This window comes from Prosopis cineraria, unplaced genomic scaffold (genome assembly GCF_029017545.1).
Source record: "Prosopis cineraria cultivar Desert tree isolate PC_DT_omini unplaced genomic scaffold, ASM2901754v1 PC8, whole genome shotgun sequence".
Taxonomy (NCBI): domain Eukaryota; kingdom Viridiplantae; phylum Streptophyta; class Magnoliopsida; order Fabales; family Fabaceae; genus Prosopis; species Prosopis cineraria.
This window is the reverse complement of record NW_026555339.1, coordinates 14,071,637-14,087,469: the sequence shown is the minus strand read 5'-3', so window position 1 is coordinate 14,087,469 and position 15,833 is coordinate 14,071,637. Positions and strand designations below refer to the sequence as shown.

The 15,833-nt window shown below is 29.7% G+C and overlaps 1 protein-coding gene across 1 annotated transcript; it reads right to left on the bottom strand.

Moving 5' to 3' along the window:
* Positions 1 to 287: 287 nt before the first annotated feature.
* LOC129317136 (indole-3-acetaldehyde oxidase-like) lies at positions 288 to 11,677 on the bottom strand. The gene is made up of 10 exons (XM_054961490.1): positions 11,395 to 11,677; positions 6,337 to 8,031; positions 5,526 to 5,779; positions 4,643 to 4,852; positions 4,334 to 4,552; positions 3,044 to 4,009; positions 2,599 to 2,694; positions 2,333 to 2,431; positions 1,424 to 1,613; positions 288 to 813 (listed from the first exon to the last, which is right to left on the bottom strand). The coding sequence occupies exons 2-10, from the start codon at positions 7,808 to 7,810 to the stop codon at positions 569 to 571; spliced, it is 3,753 nt and encodes a 1,250-aa protein (XP_054817465.1). The 5' UTR covers positions 7,811 to 8,031; positions 11,395 to 11,677; the 3' UTR covers positions 288 to 568.
* Between the last annotated feature and the right edge of the window lie 4,156 nt (positions 11,678 to 15,833).

The following is a 15,833-nucleotide window of genomic DNA, read 5'->3' as shown; positions in this document are numbered from 1 at the left end:
GCATAATTGGCTGTAGCGAACAACCTATAATTTGTAAAATGACATTTTTTTTGTCCTTTTTTTACAATGTTTTTCAAACGATTGGTATTTTATATTTTCATATACTCTATAAATCTGATTTAGTCTTATTTTGAATAATGTTTTTATTTAATAGTGAAAATTTGAAATTTCATTAAAAAAATTAAATATTCAAAAAATTTAATTAACTAGTTAGTTTAAGTTTTAAATTTGTTGATGAAATCATCAATTTTTGCATCTATCATCTATAATAATGTCACATCTCTTGTCATGTTTTGAAATTCTCCCTATTTATAATGTCTCAACTGGTACATAAAACATCAAATTTACAAGCAACAAAGAAAAAGGAGAACTCCCTAAAATATCTTTGATCATGCAGCTAAATTAATATCCGAAGATATGAAATTATTTTGAAAACACCAGAGGGGAGCAAACAATTTTTTTTTTTCCAAAATATATAATTTAAAATAAAACGAAAATATGACCCACATAAAACTTCGAAAAACCAGTACACATTCCCTCCTCTTCCAAACATGAAATCCACACCAATCTATTTCCCGAGAAGTTGAGAACCTTCACACATTTTGCCCATTTTCCATTTCAAGTATGTTTCCACAACGTCCAATCCACAAAATTCCTTTACCACAGGCATGGTTGCTGGCACATCCAATTGGAATGGTTTATCAATTTCATCTGAGTTTCTCCATGAATGAAGCTGTTTTCTAGCCTCCTTGATAGCTCCTCTAATAGCGCAGTGAGCCGTAGTTGCTAGAAGTAGTGGTGGCTCACCGGAAGCTGCAAAAACAAAATTTGAAGTATCATTTAGTATAAGAATTCTCATGCTAGTATATTGGTGAAATGATCAGTATACACAGAGAAGGACGATATTGTGTTCACTTGAAAAGCAAAGGGGAAAAAAAAAAACTTGAAGAGAAGCTTGACCCACGCCTTGCTTTATTTATTAAATTCTTGAGGAGAGTTAAATAACAAAGCAATTTGATAAACGCACTGTTCAATCTTCACAATAAAACCAGAGAATAGTTGTAAGGGATAACTAAAAGACATGAGGCATGTGCGTGGCGCAAGTTAAACATTTATAATCAGTTCTTCTGGTCTCACCTTTGGATAGAGATGCATCGATTTCTCTTAACATTTATAAGGAGGTTCTCTCCTTGCCAGGCCACTTTACAATATGCACCATCAAATGTTTAGTAACTAGAGACTTCATATCTTCTATGGAATTATGGTGTTCAATTAATCTTAATATATATACTTGTTCTGATAATTATTGATTCATTTAACAAAATGATGACTGACAACTTGAACTCATATTTTTTCAGTTGAGAATCTATGAAGCTAATGAAGTTGAACATCAACAAATATTTGAACTACTAAAAAGGCATACCCTTTGAAGAGAGAACACGATGCTTGTGATATCCACTATTGACAATTTCCACATTGAGCTGTTTAGGTATAGTGTCTAATGAAGGGATTTTGTAATTCCATGTTCCATCTTGCAAGACTAATCCTTCATGATTTGTTTCATATTCTTCAAGCATGAAAAACCCTAATCCTTGCATAAATGATCCTTCAATCTGTAACAAGCATAAATGATTGTGTCAAATTTAGCAATTTCAAAATCTAATAACTTTCAATTTTATCAGCATAAGAAAAACTCATAACCTGGAATATATCTAAGTTTGTTTTCTTATACTGGTCCCTTAACTTCTAAATGACATGGGCATCATGCATTGGCCCAAAGCCCAAAATTAACTTCATCATTTCTCACTAGTGTACATTGTTAACTTTCTATATTTATATATCATTAACTAGTAGAACTAAACTAATTATAACTATACTTATGGAATAAAAAATGCTAATTTAGTCCAGGAATGAGATAGTTGGACAATTGAACACTATAATTTAACTAAACTAGTAGAACTGAACTAATAATGGGAAATTGCAATTTTTGGAAGACAGATAGTTTAGTTCAAAATAAACTCATTTGGTCTTTTGTTTAAAAAGCATTTCACTTAGTACAAATGTATCTTGACATGAAAAAAGTAAATAAATTTTAGTGAATGCATTTAATTTTTTAAAAAATATAAGCTATTTAATATTTCTTTTTAACTTGACATGTTTCCATGCATAATATTGAGTCTGAGATGAGTTGCATTGTTTATAGTTTAAATAGTGTGGCATATTTATAGATTTTAAACAATCTTTAATTGAATGATTTTTGTACACTACTTTAAATGAAAATTATATAATTGAAATAGAGAGTGTAGTGGATAGAAATTATTAGCTGGCCTACCTGTCCTAAATCTACAGCAGGGTTGAGACTCTTTCCACAATCATATATAATATCCGTTTGCAAAACAATCGTTTCTCCTGTTATAAGATCTATTTCCACCTGCAGAATATTCTTTGACCATTAGCTAACAATTATTGATGATATGATGCAACAATATGACTTTGACTTTTCCCATAATTTCAAATACATTTGAGAAAGATAACCATTCATGAGCTTTGAAAAATGCCTTTTCTCTGAATAAGAAATTGGATAAGAAATAAACTTACCTCGCTCACTGCAACACCATAATTGAGGTAACTGTTGGTGGCATTGCCAGGGGTATAAAATGAAGTTGCTGATAAGTTCACAGCTTGGGAGTGTGCCTGCAGAAGGACACATTATTGTTGATTACATGGTAGTTAGATAATGTTCTTGGAATTTGTATAGCTTTTGAAAATGAAAATAAGTCTTATATAAATTCCGTGGAAGCCATGAGACTCATAAGTGATTAAGGGATTGCGTTGTTACTATAGAGCACACTTCTCTATAACATGAAGAATTTATTTATTTCCTTCATATCATGCATAAAAGTGTAGTCTAAACAAACTTAGCAATGTAAAGAATATATGGACAGTTAACACATGCATGTCAAAAAGCTCCTCTGCACATTATTGTCAAAATATCAAGTGGGTGAAAAAAGGATGGTTTGACCTTTCCAAAACACACACACACCTGGGAAATAAGTGTCTCCCAATTGACAGAACCCATTTCCTTCAGCAACTTTTCGTTGAAAGGCATTAATCTCCCAACCAAGACATTGCAACTAAGCCTAACTTCTTCACAGCTTGACTCTGATGTAGTACTACCGGCAGAATATCCTCCTTGAATCATGCTCAATGAATCAGATTGTATGACACGTATTTTATCCAAGAGGTCTTGCGATCCCTCACATTGGATTGAACTAAGAGCATATGCAGCCATTTGCTTCACCTTTGTCCACAGACCTTGACCTACTTCAATCCCTCCAACTTCAACAACAACAGACCCATCCTTTAAAATACTTGTTCTTCCTGGTGACGGCCTTCCACTTATTTCATCCACAACAGGCACACGAGATATACCTCTCTTTTTCCAAATGTTATTCCTATTGAACTCTTTCACAGTTTCTCTCCTCTGGTCATACCTTGCAGAAACAGCTAATTTATTCCATATAGAAACTAGGTTATATTCAAGAGGTTCACCTGCAGCATCCTTGTAAAAAGTGCATAGACTTTTGTATGTGTGGAAATTAATGCTTCTTACAGAATCTACATCGATTGAAAGTGTAGATGCCACATGTTCTATTATGGCTTCAGCAATATATGATCCTTCAACATCCCCAGGGGCTCTCATTATAGATCTAGTAGGAAGATTAGTCTTGCATATTTTTATATCAAAAGACAGAGCACACCAATCATACTTTTTAAGCGCATTAACTATGGTAGTTGGAACATATGCATATAGATCAGGATATATCCCTTGATCTATCAATATCTTGAGTTCTAAAGCAGTGATCTTCCCATTATTTTTAAATCCAACATTGTATGTTATCTTCATAGGATGCCTTCCTCCAGCCATTACCATATCCGTCTTACGATTCATATACATTCTGACAGGGCGTCGTAATTTATGCGCCGCAAGTGCACATGACGTAGCAATCTGAAAGATTTAGTTGTAAGTACATAGGCAAAACAATCATGAACACTATGCATATAATATTCATTTTCTTTTGCTGAACTTCAAATACAATTCTATTGTAACCTGATATGTTAGAATTATTTTTCTTTAAAAAAAATATCTTCCATCTCTTTCTACATCATGCACAATTTCTAGTTAGTTGTTATAAAGAAAATCATATATTTTGCCAGCTTTTAACAATGAAACATATGATTGGGATGAACATATTTTGGATATACATATATATATATATAATTATAATGTAGAAAGAACATAAAAAATAATGATATAAAATCAGATACTTACAGGAAAGGCTTTTGTGAACTTTCCACCATAACCACCACCAACCCTTCTTGTGATTACACGAACATTATGCTCACGAATATTTAGGCATTTTGCAATAACAGACTGTGCATACTCTGGCCCTTGACATGAAGTGTAAACTACTAAGCAATTGTCTTCATCTGGTATAGCAAGTGCAGTTTGTGTCTCCATGTAGAAATAGTATTGGGACCCAAGTTTAATCTAGATTTTAAATTATTCAACGAAATTAATACTCAAAAATTTTCAAAATATTCAAAATATGGACACCAAAGATAAATATATTCCATGCACCTCAGCAGAAAGGATCTTGTGATCTGCTTCTGTCATTCCTTCTGATATATCACCAACTTCTTGTGGATATGACGTAGAAGGAATTTCAAAAAGACTAGATCTTTCAACAGCCTCTTCCATGGATAGAATAGGTGGTTCGAGATTCTTGAAATCATACTCAACAACTGTAGAGTTTGCAGCCATATCTGCTAGTTTCTGAGTATCCGCAACCTAAAGAAATTCATGAAGCAATAATAAGTAAAACAGTATACTCCCTCCGGTCCTTTTTAGAAGTTTTTTTATTGTCAGAACTATTTAGAAGTTATATCATTAAAATTTTATCACAATTTTTTTCATTTACCCTCCATTTAATGCTGGTGAGAGAGAAAACATGTTATTAAATTATATATATTAAATAAAGAAAATTTGAAAACTTATTAAAATTTTAGATAGAATTAATGAAACCTCTCTCTTGATACAAAGAGTTCTAGGTTCTATCTCCCGTAGGTCCAAAAATGGGTGGTGATTAAAAATTTGTTAGGTTAGGCGGGTCATTGTGCAGGTTGTGTGCCGTGTGCTGGGTGGTGAGTGAGTGATGGATGTGTGTGGGGTCCCCCTTCCCTCTAGGGAAGGTTTAGAGAGGTTTGATACAAAAAAAGTATAGAATTAATGAGTTTTAAAATTTTCTTTGATTTTCTTAAAACATATTAGAAATAACGTATAAACAAGATCAGAAAAGTATCTTCCTTTCAGCGGTTGAAGTGTAATGATTATAGATTTGCAATGCATTGTATGTCCCATAATCGGTCCCATTCTTCTACCCTTTACAAGGAGTTGATGACTATTCATATAGCTATTATCTTAACACCAGAAAAGAGGAAAAATGAGGGAGTCATGCACCTACCACAAAGGCAACACGATCACCAAAACATTTAACAATCTCTTCTGCAAATAAAGGTTCACCAACACCATACGGAGACATAGAACCAGCATTTTCCCCACCATCAGGAATGTCTTTACTTGAAATGATTGCCCTCACTCCATCTTGTTGCTGGAGCTTTATGCTTTTTACCCTTGCTAGAGGTTTAGTACTATAAATATATGCTCCATGTAGGCAATTTGTTGGTGAAGGAATATCATCCACAAACACAGCCTCACCTATGATTTAATTGTAAAATATGTACTTCTTAATAAAATCGTATTCTAACACATACTGTTAAGAGACATCAAAAATGAGAAATATAAGCTTAGTCTACTAGATAAAGACTAGATGAAGCATTGAAGGTGAACTATACGTCTGTAGGAACCAAGAATGTGTATGCAGAAGTTCCTTCCAATAAGAAGTCTAGGAAACATAAATCACTAGCGGTATTCTATACTTCAAATAAATGATAACTAATTAAAGAATTCATATGAATATTGGTTCAAACTAAGAGATCAAATTGAGATGTTTAAAACATTAATTAGTTTTACTTGTAGCTGAATCATGTAATCAATGATATATCGTGTTAAAATTGCATGCTGCAAGAATTCCTGGAATGAAAATATATTTTTACTGTGATGAAATGGTTAGGGGTCAAAGATAGAATAGAAGTTTTTGCAAAAGGAAAAGAATAATTTTTTGTTAAAACATTTCTTTTTACTTTCAAATGCCATGAATATGGGAGGAAAAGAGGTTGTCAGATGATTTTCTAACTTCAATGTACTAAGCAAACCTGAAGCCTGTAACGTTGCCCCTGATTTTATTATTGGCTCGCCAATAGGGTGATACTCCTCATCGACTTGAATCTCTTGCTTTCCAGATGATAGATAAGTAGGAGGTTTATCATGATGAACTGGCCCCTTATTCTCTTCTATGTTAAAAGCCCTAATGATTGACGAACTAGTGTATGAATTTGAGTGATAACCTAATTTTTCATCGGAATGATCAATCAAAGGGCTCAAGAACTTATAGAGAAAACCAGCTGCCAAGCTTAATCGATAAGCGATGCTTGAAGTTCCTTCTTCAGGTACAACGACAGTTGGAAGCAAGTTAATAGCTTCATATACAATACTGGCACTTAATATCCTTCCTACCAGTAGCTCCTCAACTTTGCTTGCTCTTATTGCATGTTTTGTACCATAAGCTCCAAAACAAAGCCTGCAATTATCTATCACACTCTCTTCGGAATCTTTTCCTGGAGAAACCTCAACCAAGAAAGCTGCGTTCAAATAAGACAGCGCATTTCCAAGCGGTCGAGGAGCAGCTCGAAAAGTTTCAAAGAGAATTTTCCTCGTGTGCTTTTTAGGATTACTTTTATTGGATTCCCAACTTGGAATTTTAATACTTAAAATCACACTTTCCAATCCTATTGGCGGCCTTTCCAGAAATTCTTGCAGTGGAAGCCATTCAAATTTTATACCATTCAGTATATGAACCATTGTGTCCACAGCAAGGAGTATTGTTGCTAAATCAGAAGGAAAATGATTCTTCTGTGCCATCACCAGATTGCCACCTACACTGGCTGTGTTCCTTATAAACCCTGAGGCTATTTTGCTCATGTGATCAGCAAGTTTTTCAAGTATCATATCAAAGTCCGAGAGAGGGTCACATTTTCTCTTTGGCTTTAAAGCTTCAATAGCCTTGAATATAGTCACGGTTGCTCCAATTTCGATCCCTGTCAGATCCCTTTTTATCTTTGAGAGCTCAGAAATTCCCTTCAGATTAATATATTTGTCATAGCTTCCTGTATCTTTGTAATAACCCATTCCTGTATTACTGACAACAAGCTTTATCTTGGTTCCAACATTATTGTTTGATTCCAATAAGCCTTGGAGCTCCTTTAGGCTTGTGGGGCTGAGCCAACTATGCCTTTCAGAAGATATGAACAGATCAGGATTGATCTCCTTCAAAAATTCAGGAAATTTACTCTGTTTGTGGTGACGATCATATTTAGGCAACCTACTTTTCTTCAAATCATCCCTTTCTCCTTTTCTCCAAAAAGAGTTTAACCCTAGGTCCTCTAAATCAACATCAGCACCAAAACTCTTGCAAGCATCAGAAAGTGGTCGATATCCAGTACAACGACAAAGATTTCCAGCAATGGCCCTCTCAGCCTCAACAGCTGTGGCTTTTGAGAACACTGAAAGAGGCTCAGGACGATGTGTTTTGTCAGCATTGACAAGAGTTCCATAAAGAGAGACACACATTCCAGGAGTGCAAAATCCACATTGAGAAGCATTGAACCCTGCAATTCTTTCATGAACCGGATGGAAGCCATCTTTACTGTTTCCAAGACCTTCACTTGTAGTTATGGAACATCCATGTACGCTGCAGAGTAGCGTCAGACAAGAACTTGCTGTGAAATCCTCAACTTGGTTCTACACATGATTATATTTGGATATTAAAACAAGACAAGCGCCACATCCACCTGCAAACCATATAGATTGAACCGTGAAGGAGAAGCTAAAGAAATTTTACAACCATAAAGGAATGGCTTTAAACTTAAGAAACATACGTTTGTGTTCCCGCGCTAATGCAAATTTACTTTAATCAACATTCATAAGGATAGAGCTGTTAATTAGGGCCAGCCCAACCCTAAAGGACCGGCCCTTGAAGGGCCAAGGCCTAAACGGGCTGGCCCTAATAAGCTCAATTGCATGTCAGGGTTCCATTTTTTAAGGTCCGACCCTAGCCCTCAGGGCTAAAGGGCTGGCCCTCAGGGCCTTAGCCCTATTTTTTTAAAATTATTTTTTCAATTAAAAATTATAAAATATATATTTATAATCATAAAAAAAGTTATTATTCATAAAATTAAGTTTAAGAAAATAAATTTAAATCAATTTACACCACAACAATAAAGAAAACTAAAATATTTAGGTCTAATATTAAATAGCAACATCAAAGTGAATACCAATAAAAATTAAACTTAGCTAATATTATCAACTAAATCTTAATAAATAAATGAAGGATGGATGAATGCATTTAATATGTTCATTTTTTTTAATTATGTATTTAATTTTTTATTTTTCTATATTATAATTTAAAAAAAATTATAAACGGGCCTAAATTTATTTTCGGGCCTAAAAGGGTTGGCCCTTTTAGGCCCGATTTATTTTTTTAAAGGTAAAATAGAAGCCCGGTCCTCAATTTTTTTGGGCCTAAAAGGGCCGGCCCTACGGGCTCGGCCCTAATTGACAGCTCTACATAAGAGTACGTGTATATACGTGCATGTGTTTGTGAACTTAACCTTAAAGTCAACAAATAATTGAAAACAACGAGTAGTGTATCATATTTTGTTTAATTTCTTTGAATTAGATTTTCAACGAAATGAATCATGGCAAAACTTTCAAATATTCCATAAATTGATAGATGGAAACTCCATCAACAATTTCAAATCATAGCATGCACACTACAACAAATTAAAAAAATGTGTCTTGTGCAATAAATAAATTGAAACTACATCAATAATTTCAAATCATAGCATATACATTACTACAATAAGTGTAATTGTGCGTCCTCCATTATAAATGAAGGAGAAAGCTAACCGTAAAGTCAGCCCATAATTGAAAACAACAAAGGGTACCTATTCTGTTTCTTAGAAGCTAAACTAATGTTTAATGAAAAGAAGTAGTAACTTTCAAATATTTAATTTTTCATAAATAAATAAAAATAAAAATTCTATAAACAATAAGTGTATTTACATATGTGTGTTATTTGCGCACACGTGTGCATGTTTGTGTCATGAACACGTATGCATTGTGGAAAGTGAATATCTCAATTTCATCCGAACAAAGTTAATTGTCACATAGTTAATTACAATCAAATTACAAAGCTAATTCCAACCACACTAGCCATCAACTCAAGAATTTTGTGCAAAGTTAAGTCAAATAAATTATAATCATATTTATTGCATAATAAAACAACAACAATAATAATTACAATTAAAATTTGACCTCATAAGTTTACAAGCACTAGCGTACATCTATGACAATCGAAACATTGAAATCTAAATAAACCAGAGATCATTCTCCACATTCATATCAATCAACAAAGTCTCTAAATTAGCTATTGAAAAATCTAATATAATAGGAAAGTTCTATCAATACTAGTGATAGAAGGAATGGCTGGACTCCCGTAGGAGAAGATCAACACTCTTACTATTAAAAGTAATTGACTTTTTTTTAGATTTCAATGTTGATTGAAATCAACAACTGTCAAAAACTATACGTTAAGTGGCGGCAAATGCTGCCAACAAAAATAACAAGAAAACGCCATTAGAAATTGACCGATAACTTTAATATCACCGGTCACTTCAATATCACCGCCAAAGTGTTCCTTTCAACACCGATGAATACTGCCATGCCATCCAAATTCTATTTCATATAAACATATAATATTTATAATATTCATTTTGCTTAAAATGAAATATAAATATAATAAATTTAATATTAATAATATAAAATACTATAATTATTAATTTAATATTAACATAAAATAAAAATTAAATTTTATCTTTAAATTCTTAATAATATAATATATAATTAATTTAATTTTTATAAATTATATTTATTTAATATATTAATAAATTACTTCACATATATATATGAATGAAATATATATATATATATATATATATAAATAAGTAAAAAAATTAAAGACATTATTGGTTAAAATATCAATTCAATCATGTAAACAAGCAGTATGAATAGTTAAAATGAAAATATTTTATATTTTCCTTTCATTAAAATTTTTAACAGATTATTTACTATTTATTTGTTTTATAATATAGACAAGTGGTATTATCAATTAAAATATCAATTTCATCATAAAATCTTTGAAAATAAAGGCTCATTACTACAATTTAAGCATTCCACCAAATTAGATGTGTAGACAAATTGTTCAAATTAGAAATTTGTATTGACAAATTCATTGCTTCATAGGTTTTTATCAATATGCTAGCAACTCTACAGAAATAAGCTAATAAGATGTGTGTAGTTACACCAATAATATAATAGTTGAATTTTATGCCTTTTTTTCTATATATATGATATCGATATATAGATGTATCATTAATTTTAAAGTGCATTCAATAAGTAAATAAAGTTGATGAAATAAAAAATTATATCTAATTAGTATTATATATTCTAAAAATAAAATAGCATTAAAAATCAAATATACAGTTAGTATAAAATATGGAATCACAGAGAAATTTTAATATTTAAAATTAGTCAACAGAAAAAAAAACGTTTTAAACTTTATTGGGATCAAAATAGTGTCATTATTTAAAGTACCAATTTAAGCATAAAATATATAAAAACAAAAAATTATTACATTTTTTTATCATTTCATCATAAAATTACAATAATACAACAAATTTTAATAATACACTAAACGAAAAATAAAAAAAAGATTTACTTTTTCGAGTTACCGCTTGTCGTGGCAATTTTACTTTGCCGTCATAGAAACTAAAACTTAATTTTAGTGGCAATTTTAAAAAGCCATCGCAAAATATTCTCTTTCAGCGATGATTACTTCACCTATCATCGCAAAAAGTCAATCTTTTTGTTATGGCTTTTAATTTTTGAATCTACAGTAAAGACCAACCCCTTAAACTTAATCAACAAGATCTTGATATGCTTATGAATTTATCAAACCAAATGAGGCTCAAACACAGACTCAAATTCACATTACTCCAAATAGCATTTGAATGGTTTATTACCATACAAAAAAGAAAAAAAACCATTGCCAGTTTATAAATCAAGAACTCTTAGTGAGGAACTCAGAGACAGACCTTCACCACAGCCGAGCTTGACGCTCTTGAATGGAGTCTGAGAACGCAAAAACTGAAGCAGAGTGGTTGACGGGTCAACGCTTGAGAGCTCAAATCTCTCTCCATTCACTGCAAATGCCAAACTCTCTGCTCTTCTTCCTCCGGTCATCTCCTTCATTTCTCAGATATATGATGAACCCAGCAAAAGCTCAAAGATGAACAATAGTCTTCTGCAGAAGATCTTACTAACTTACTTATCCCTATATGAATATGTTTGTTTGTCCTTGTCTCACTCTCTCTCGTTTTTTTTTTTTTTTTTTTTTTTTTTGCTTTTTGGGCCAACGCTCCCTCTCTTTTGTTAGAACACGAAACCTAATAATAGATATGAGACTTGCTGGCACGCATATCATGATATCGCTTTAGAAATTATTTAATATTAAAAAATAATCAAGAAATTCTAAAATATCACGAATTCACAATCATGGAGTTGATTTAAAAATAGTTTTAGATGAAAAAAAAACGATAATATTCTTGCTCATTTTTTTAGTTGACAAATTATCATTAATTACTTAATAAATACTCAATTACATTTAACAATAAATTATTTATTAACAGACAACTTCAAAAATTTGAAAACGCTTATTTATAAGAATAGACACAAGTGTAGATTATAAACAAGTAATCATTTATTGATTAATAATTATACATTCCTTAATTAACAAGTTTATAAAATAAAAAAATAGAAATATGTTAATTTTTTATCTAAAATTATTTTTAATTTAATCTTTTGATCTTATAGCAATTCAATCTTTTTATCTTATAGTAATATTTCAAAAGTTTTTCTTCTTATTTGAAATTAAATTGCCTTTATTGCACCCTCTTTATGTATGTACATGTGTCTTAATCTCTATCGACATATCGCATCTCTATAGTACGCGTGTCCTTATCCCCATCTACATCCGGTACATGTGCGTGATGTGTCCTCATTTCTATATATAGATCGAGGCCTGCCCGCACATGCATATTTGCTTTTTTTAGAATTTTTTATTGGCATAGGTGTTTTTGGGTTAGAGGATAATTTTTTTTATTTAAGACAAATACTAAATATGAATCTCTCTTTTAATAAAAATTTAAATATTTGTTCATTATGTTATCAAACATTGACTCTTTTTATTAGACTCAATACTTATGAATGTTCATCTTATAAAAATAATGCAATGAAGCAATATTAACCAAAACATATGATAAATTTTACTCATATTGACATGTTTAATTATAAGTTTATGTATTAACGATTGAATGTATTAAATAATCATTAATCAAAAAATAATAATAAAATTTTCAATAAAATCAACATTTCCTTCAATAATTGTATATTATATGAAAAATATAATACCTCTCCTATCCTTATTATAAACTAGTAAGGTGCCTTTAACTACTTCGTTGAAACCAATGAGATTGTTTAGTTATTAATTTTATTTAAAAATAAAATAAATTTTTAATTTTATTCCTATTTAAATAATTTTTTTAAATTTACATTACATCCTCTTCATAGTTAATAAATTTAAATAGAGATAATGTTTTAAAAATATAATTAATATTTCATCAAGTATCCTATATTAAGTACTAAAAAATCTTTGAAAAAAATCAAATCCCTTGTCAAGATTTTTATCATTAAGAGATCTCATAAAATATATAAAAGACTTTTAAAGATCAAGTTGTCATTTTCTTTTATTAAGTTATCATTATATGTGATTTGAGACTTCACAACAATTTATATATTTTATGAGAATTTAAAATAATTAAAACTTTTATGTGAGATTTCTCAGTAATTTTTTCAAAATCTTTTTCAAATTACCCTGTAATAATAAGGAGCGTAGGGAGTATATATATTTAAATTTAAACTTATCCTATTATTTTTTTAAAATGACAATTATTATATCAGCAAATTCCAAGGCAGGCCATATATCAAGAGGCACAAGATAAGTCCACTCCTCATTAAAGAGCTACCCACAAAATACGGTAAATTATATTGCTTGTATATTGCCAAAATATTCATGCCCATCAAATTAAGCCTTAGTTTTCACACCTAAAAAAAAAAAACAAGAAGAAGAAGAAGAAAAGAAAAGAAAAATCACTAGATAAGAAAAAATAGCACGGAACGCTGCTACATTCCTGAACCTTCTATTATTTTAAACTGTTGCTATCAATTTTTTTTTTTATTTGAGATTCTCCCCAAAAATGGAAAGAATGAAGGAAAGCTGCTTCCTAAAATGGAAGGAAAATATCAAGCCACGTACGTAACTTCCGATGCAAGGTTGTTAAACTCATTTGACTTTTGTTTTTTGGGGGAGGGGGGAAGGACATTTGCTTTGAATTGTCTGAATCTATTATCTAATACTTTTTTTATTTAAAAATATAAAATATTTTTAAAAAAAATTAAATGTTAAAAAATATAAAATAAATCTTTTGAGGTATAATTTTTTTAAAATATCCTAATTAATAAGGACTCTATATTTATTGTAGGGTATTTAATAGATGTAAATATAAAAATATAGGGTTAATTGAAAAGTATGTAACTATTTTATTGAAGGTGAGATTCAGTTAAAAATGCCTTATATTTTTAAATGAAGAAAATATATATCTACCACTCTTTTCAGATTTTATTATAATACTATCTCACCAAAATAAAAAAATAGTTAAATTATTAACTTTATTTAATAATAAAATAAATTTTTAATTTCAGTTGTAATTAAATTTTTAAATTTACATTATATTCTTTTATAGTTATTCACCAGTTTAAATATAAATAATATCATATTAAATGTTTTATATTAAAAATAAAAAAATCTTTTTAAAAAGCATTCCACAATAAAAACATGTGGAAATATCTACTATGAGTCCATTTAGATTTTAATTGAGTATAATTAATTAATATTCTTAATTTTAATTATAATTGATTATGTTATAACGCAATCTGTTTGAATTTTTTTAAATTAATTTTAATACAATTGAAGATATTTAAAAAATTTAGTCATAATTAATTTTAGCTCTGCAAATTAGTATAAAAGATATTGCTTTTCAAAATTAAGTTATTAATAAAATTGTATCTAATATTATTAAATTTGATAAACTTTATTTAATAAGTAAAATATATTATTTAACTTATATATCTGATTAATTATAGAAATTTAAATTATATTAATATTAACATTTTAATTTACATAAATAAATAACTCAATATATCTAAGTTCAAATAAATTTAATAAAAGAAAAATATATAATTCTTAAATACCAAACATCAATTTTATAATAATTAATGAAAATGATAATATATAAGTGATCTCTAATGACATCACAAATATGAGTTATATTTGATGATAATGTTATGGATAATGATAAGTTAGATAAGCCAGGTAACGAGGGTGAGAGATGAGAAAATTATATGTATAATAACAAGGGGTAATATTCACAGGTAAGAGATTTTAACAAATAATTAATACTTTAATGATAAAATTAAATTTATAAGTAATCTTTTAAAGTTTATTTTAAAACATGATTATGGCTTCAATAATTAATTACCAACATTTTTATTGAAATTGATTATTTGCCCAAATAATCGGTTACTTATTCAATCCAGGCTGTATATCTAAATTATTGATGCCTCTTGCATGGGCTTTAAATGGTTTGGTGAAAAGTGATAATAGCAATAGCTGTTCTCAGCTGGCAAGCAATAGCTGTTACAAATCAAAATTTCACTATATTAATTTTTGCCAATTGTTTGGAAATATTTTCATTTATTTTAAATATTTTTTTTATAGAGAAATAGTATCATTATTCTTTATCACTATTATTTCCCCCATCTTATTTTGTCATTATTTGCCTTTTGAACCAATTTATATATTACATGCCATTAATTATATATGTATATGTATATGTGTGTGTGTATATGCAAACTCACACTCTCATCAATAATTTTCTTGTACAAAAGTTATGAGAGGTCTACTCTTTGCTCTTTCTATTTTTTGAAGGAGACAATTAGCGGAGCCAACTTCTTGTGGGCAAACAAAAAAAAAGAATATCATAATAATTGCTTTTCTCTATTAACTCCTTATTTATAACAGTTGTTGTAATTTTTCAGGTATAATAAATGAAAAATTTACCATTGCCATTCATACAAATCTACTTGTACCTCAACACATTGACTTGTACGATTAAATTTCCTTTTCATATTCTAATGGAACACATATATAATAGTTCTAAAACTTTAATCTATTAAACTCAATTTCTATCATTTTGATTTAGTTGAAATTAATCTTTCAACTTTAACTCAGTACAATTTCTATAATTTTAATTATTTAAAACATTACTCACTTATCTTCAAGAAATTACTTTGGTTTTCATAATTTTATTTTAAAAATGCAAAGTTTACCATTTTAAATCATTAAAATTATAAAAAT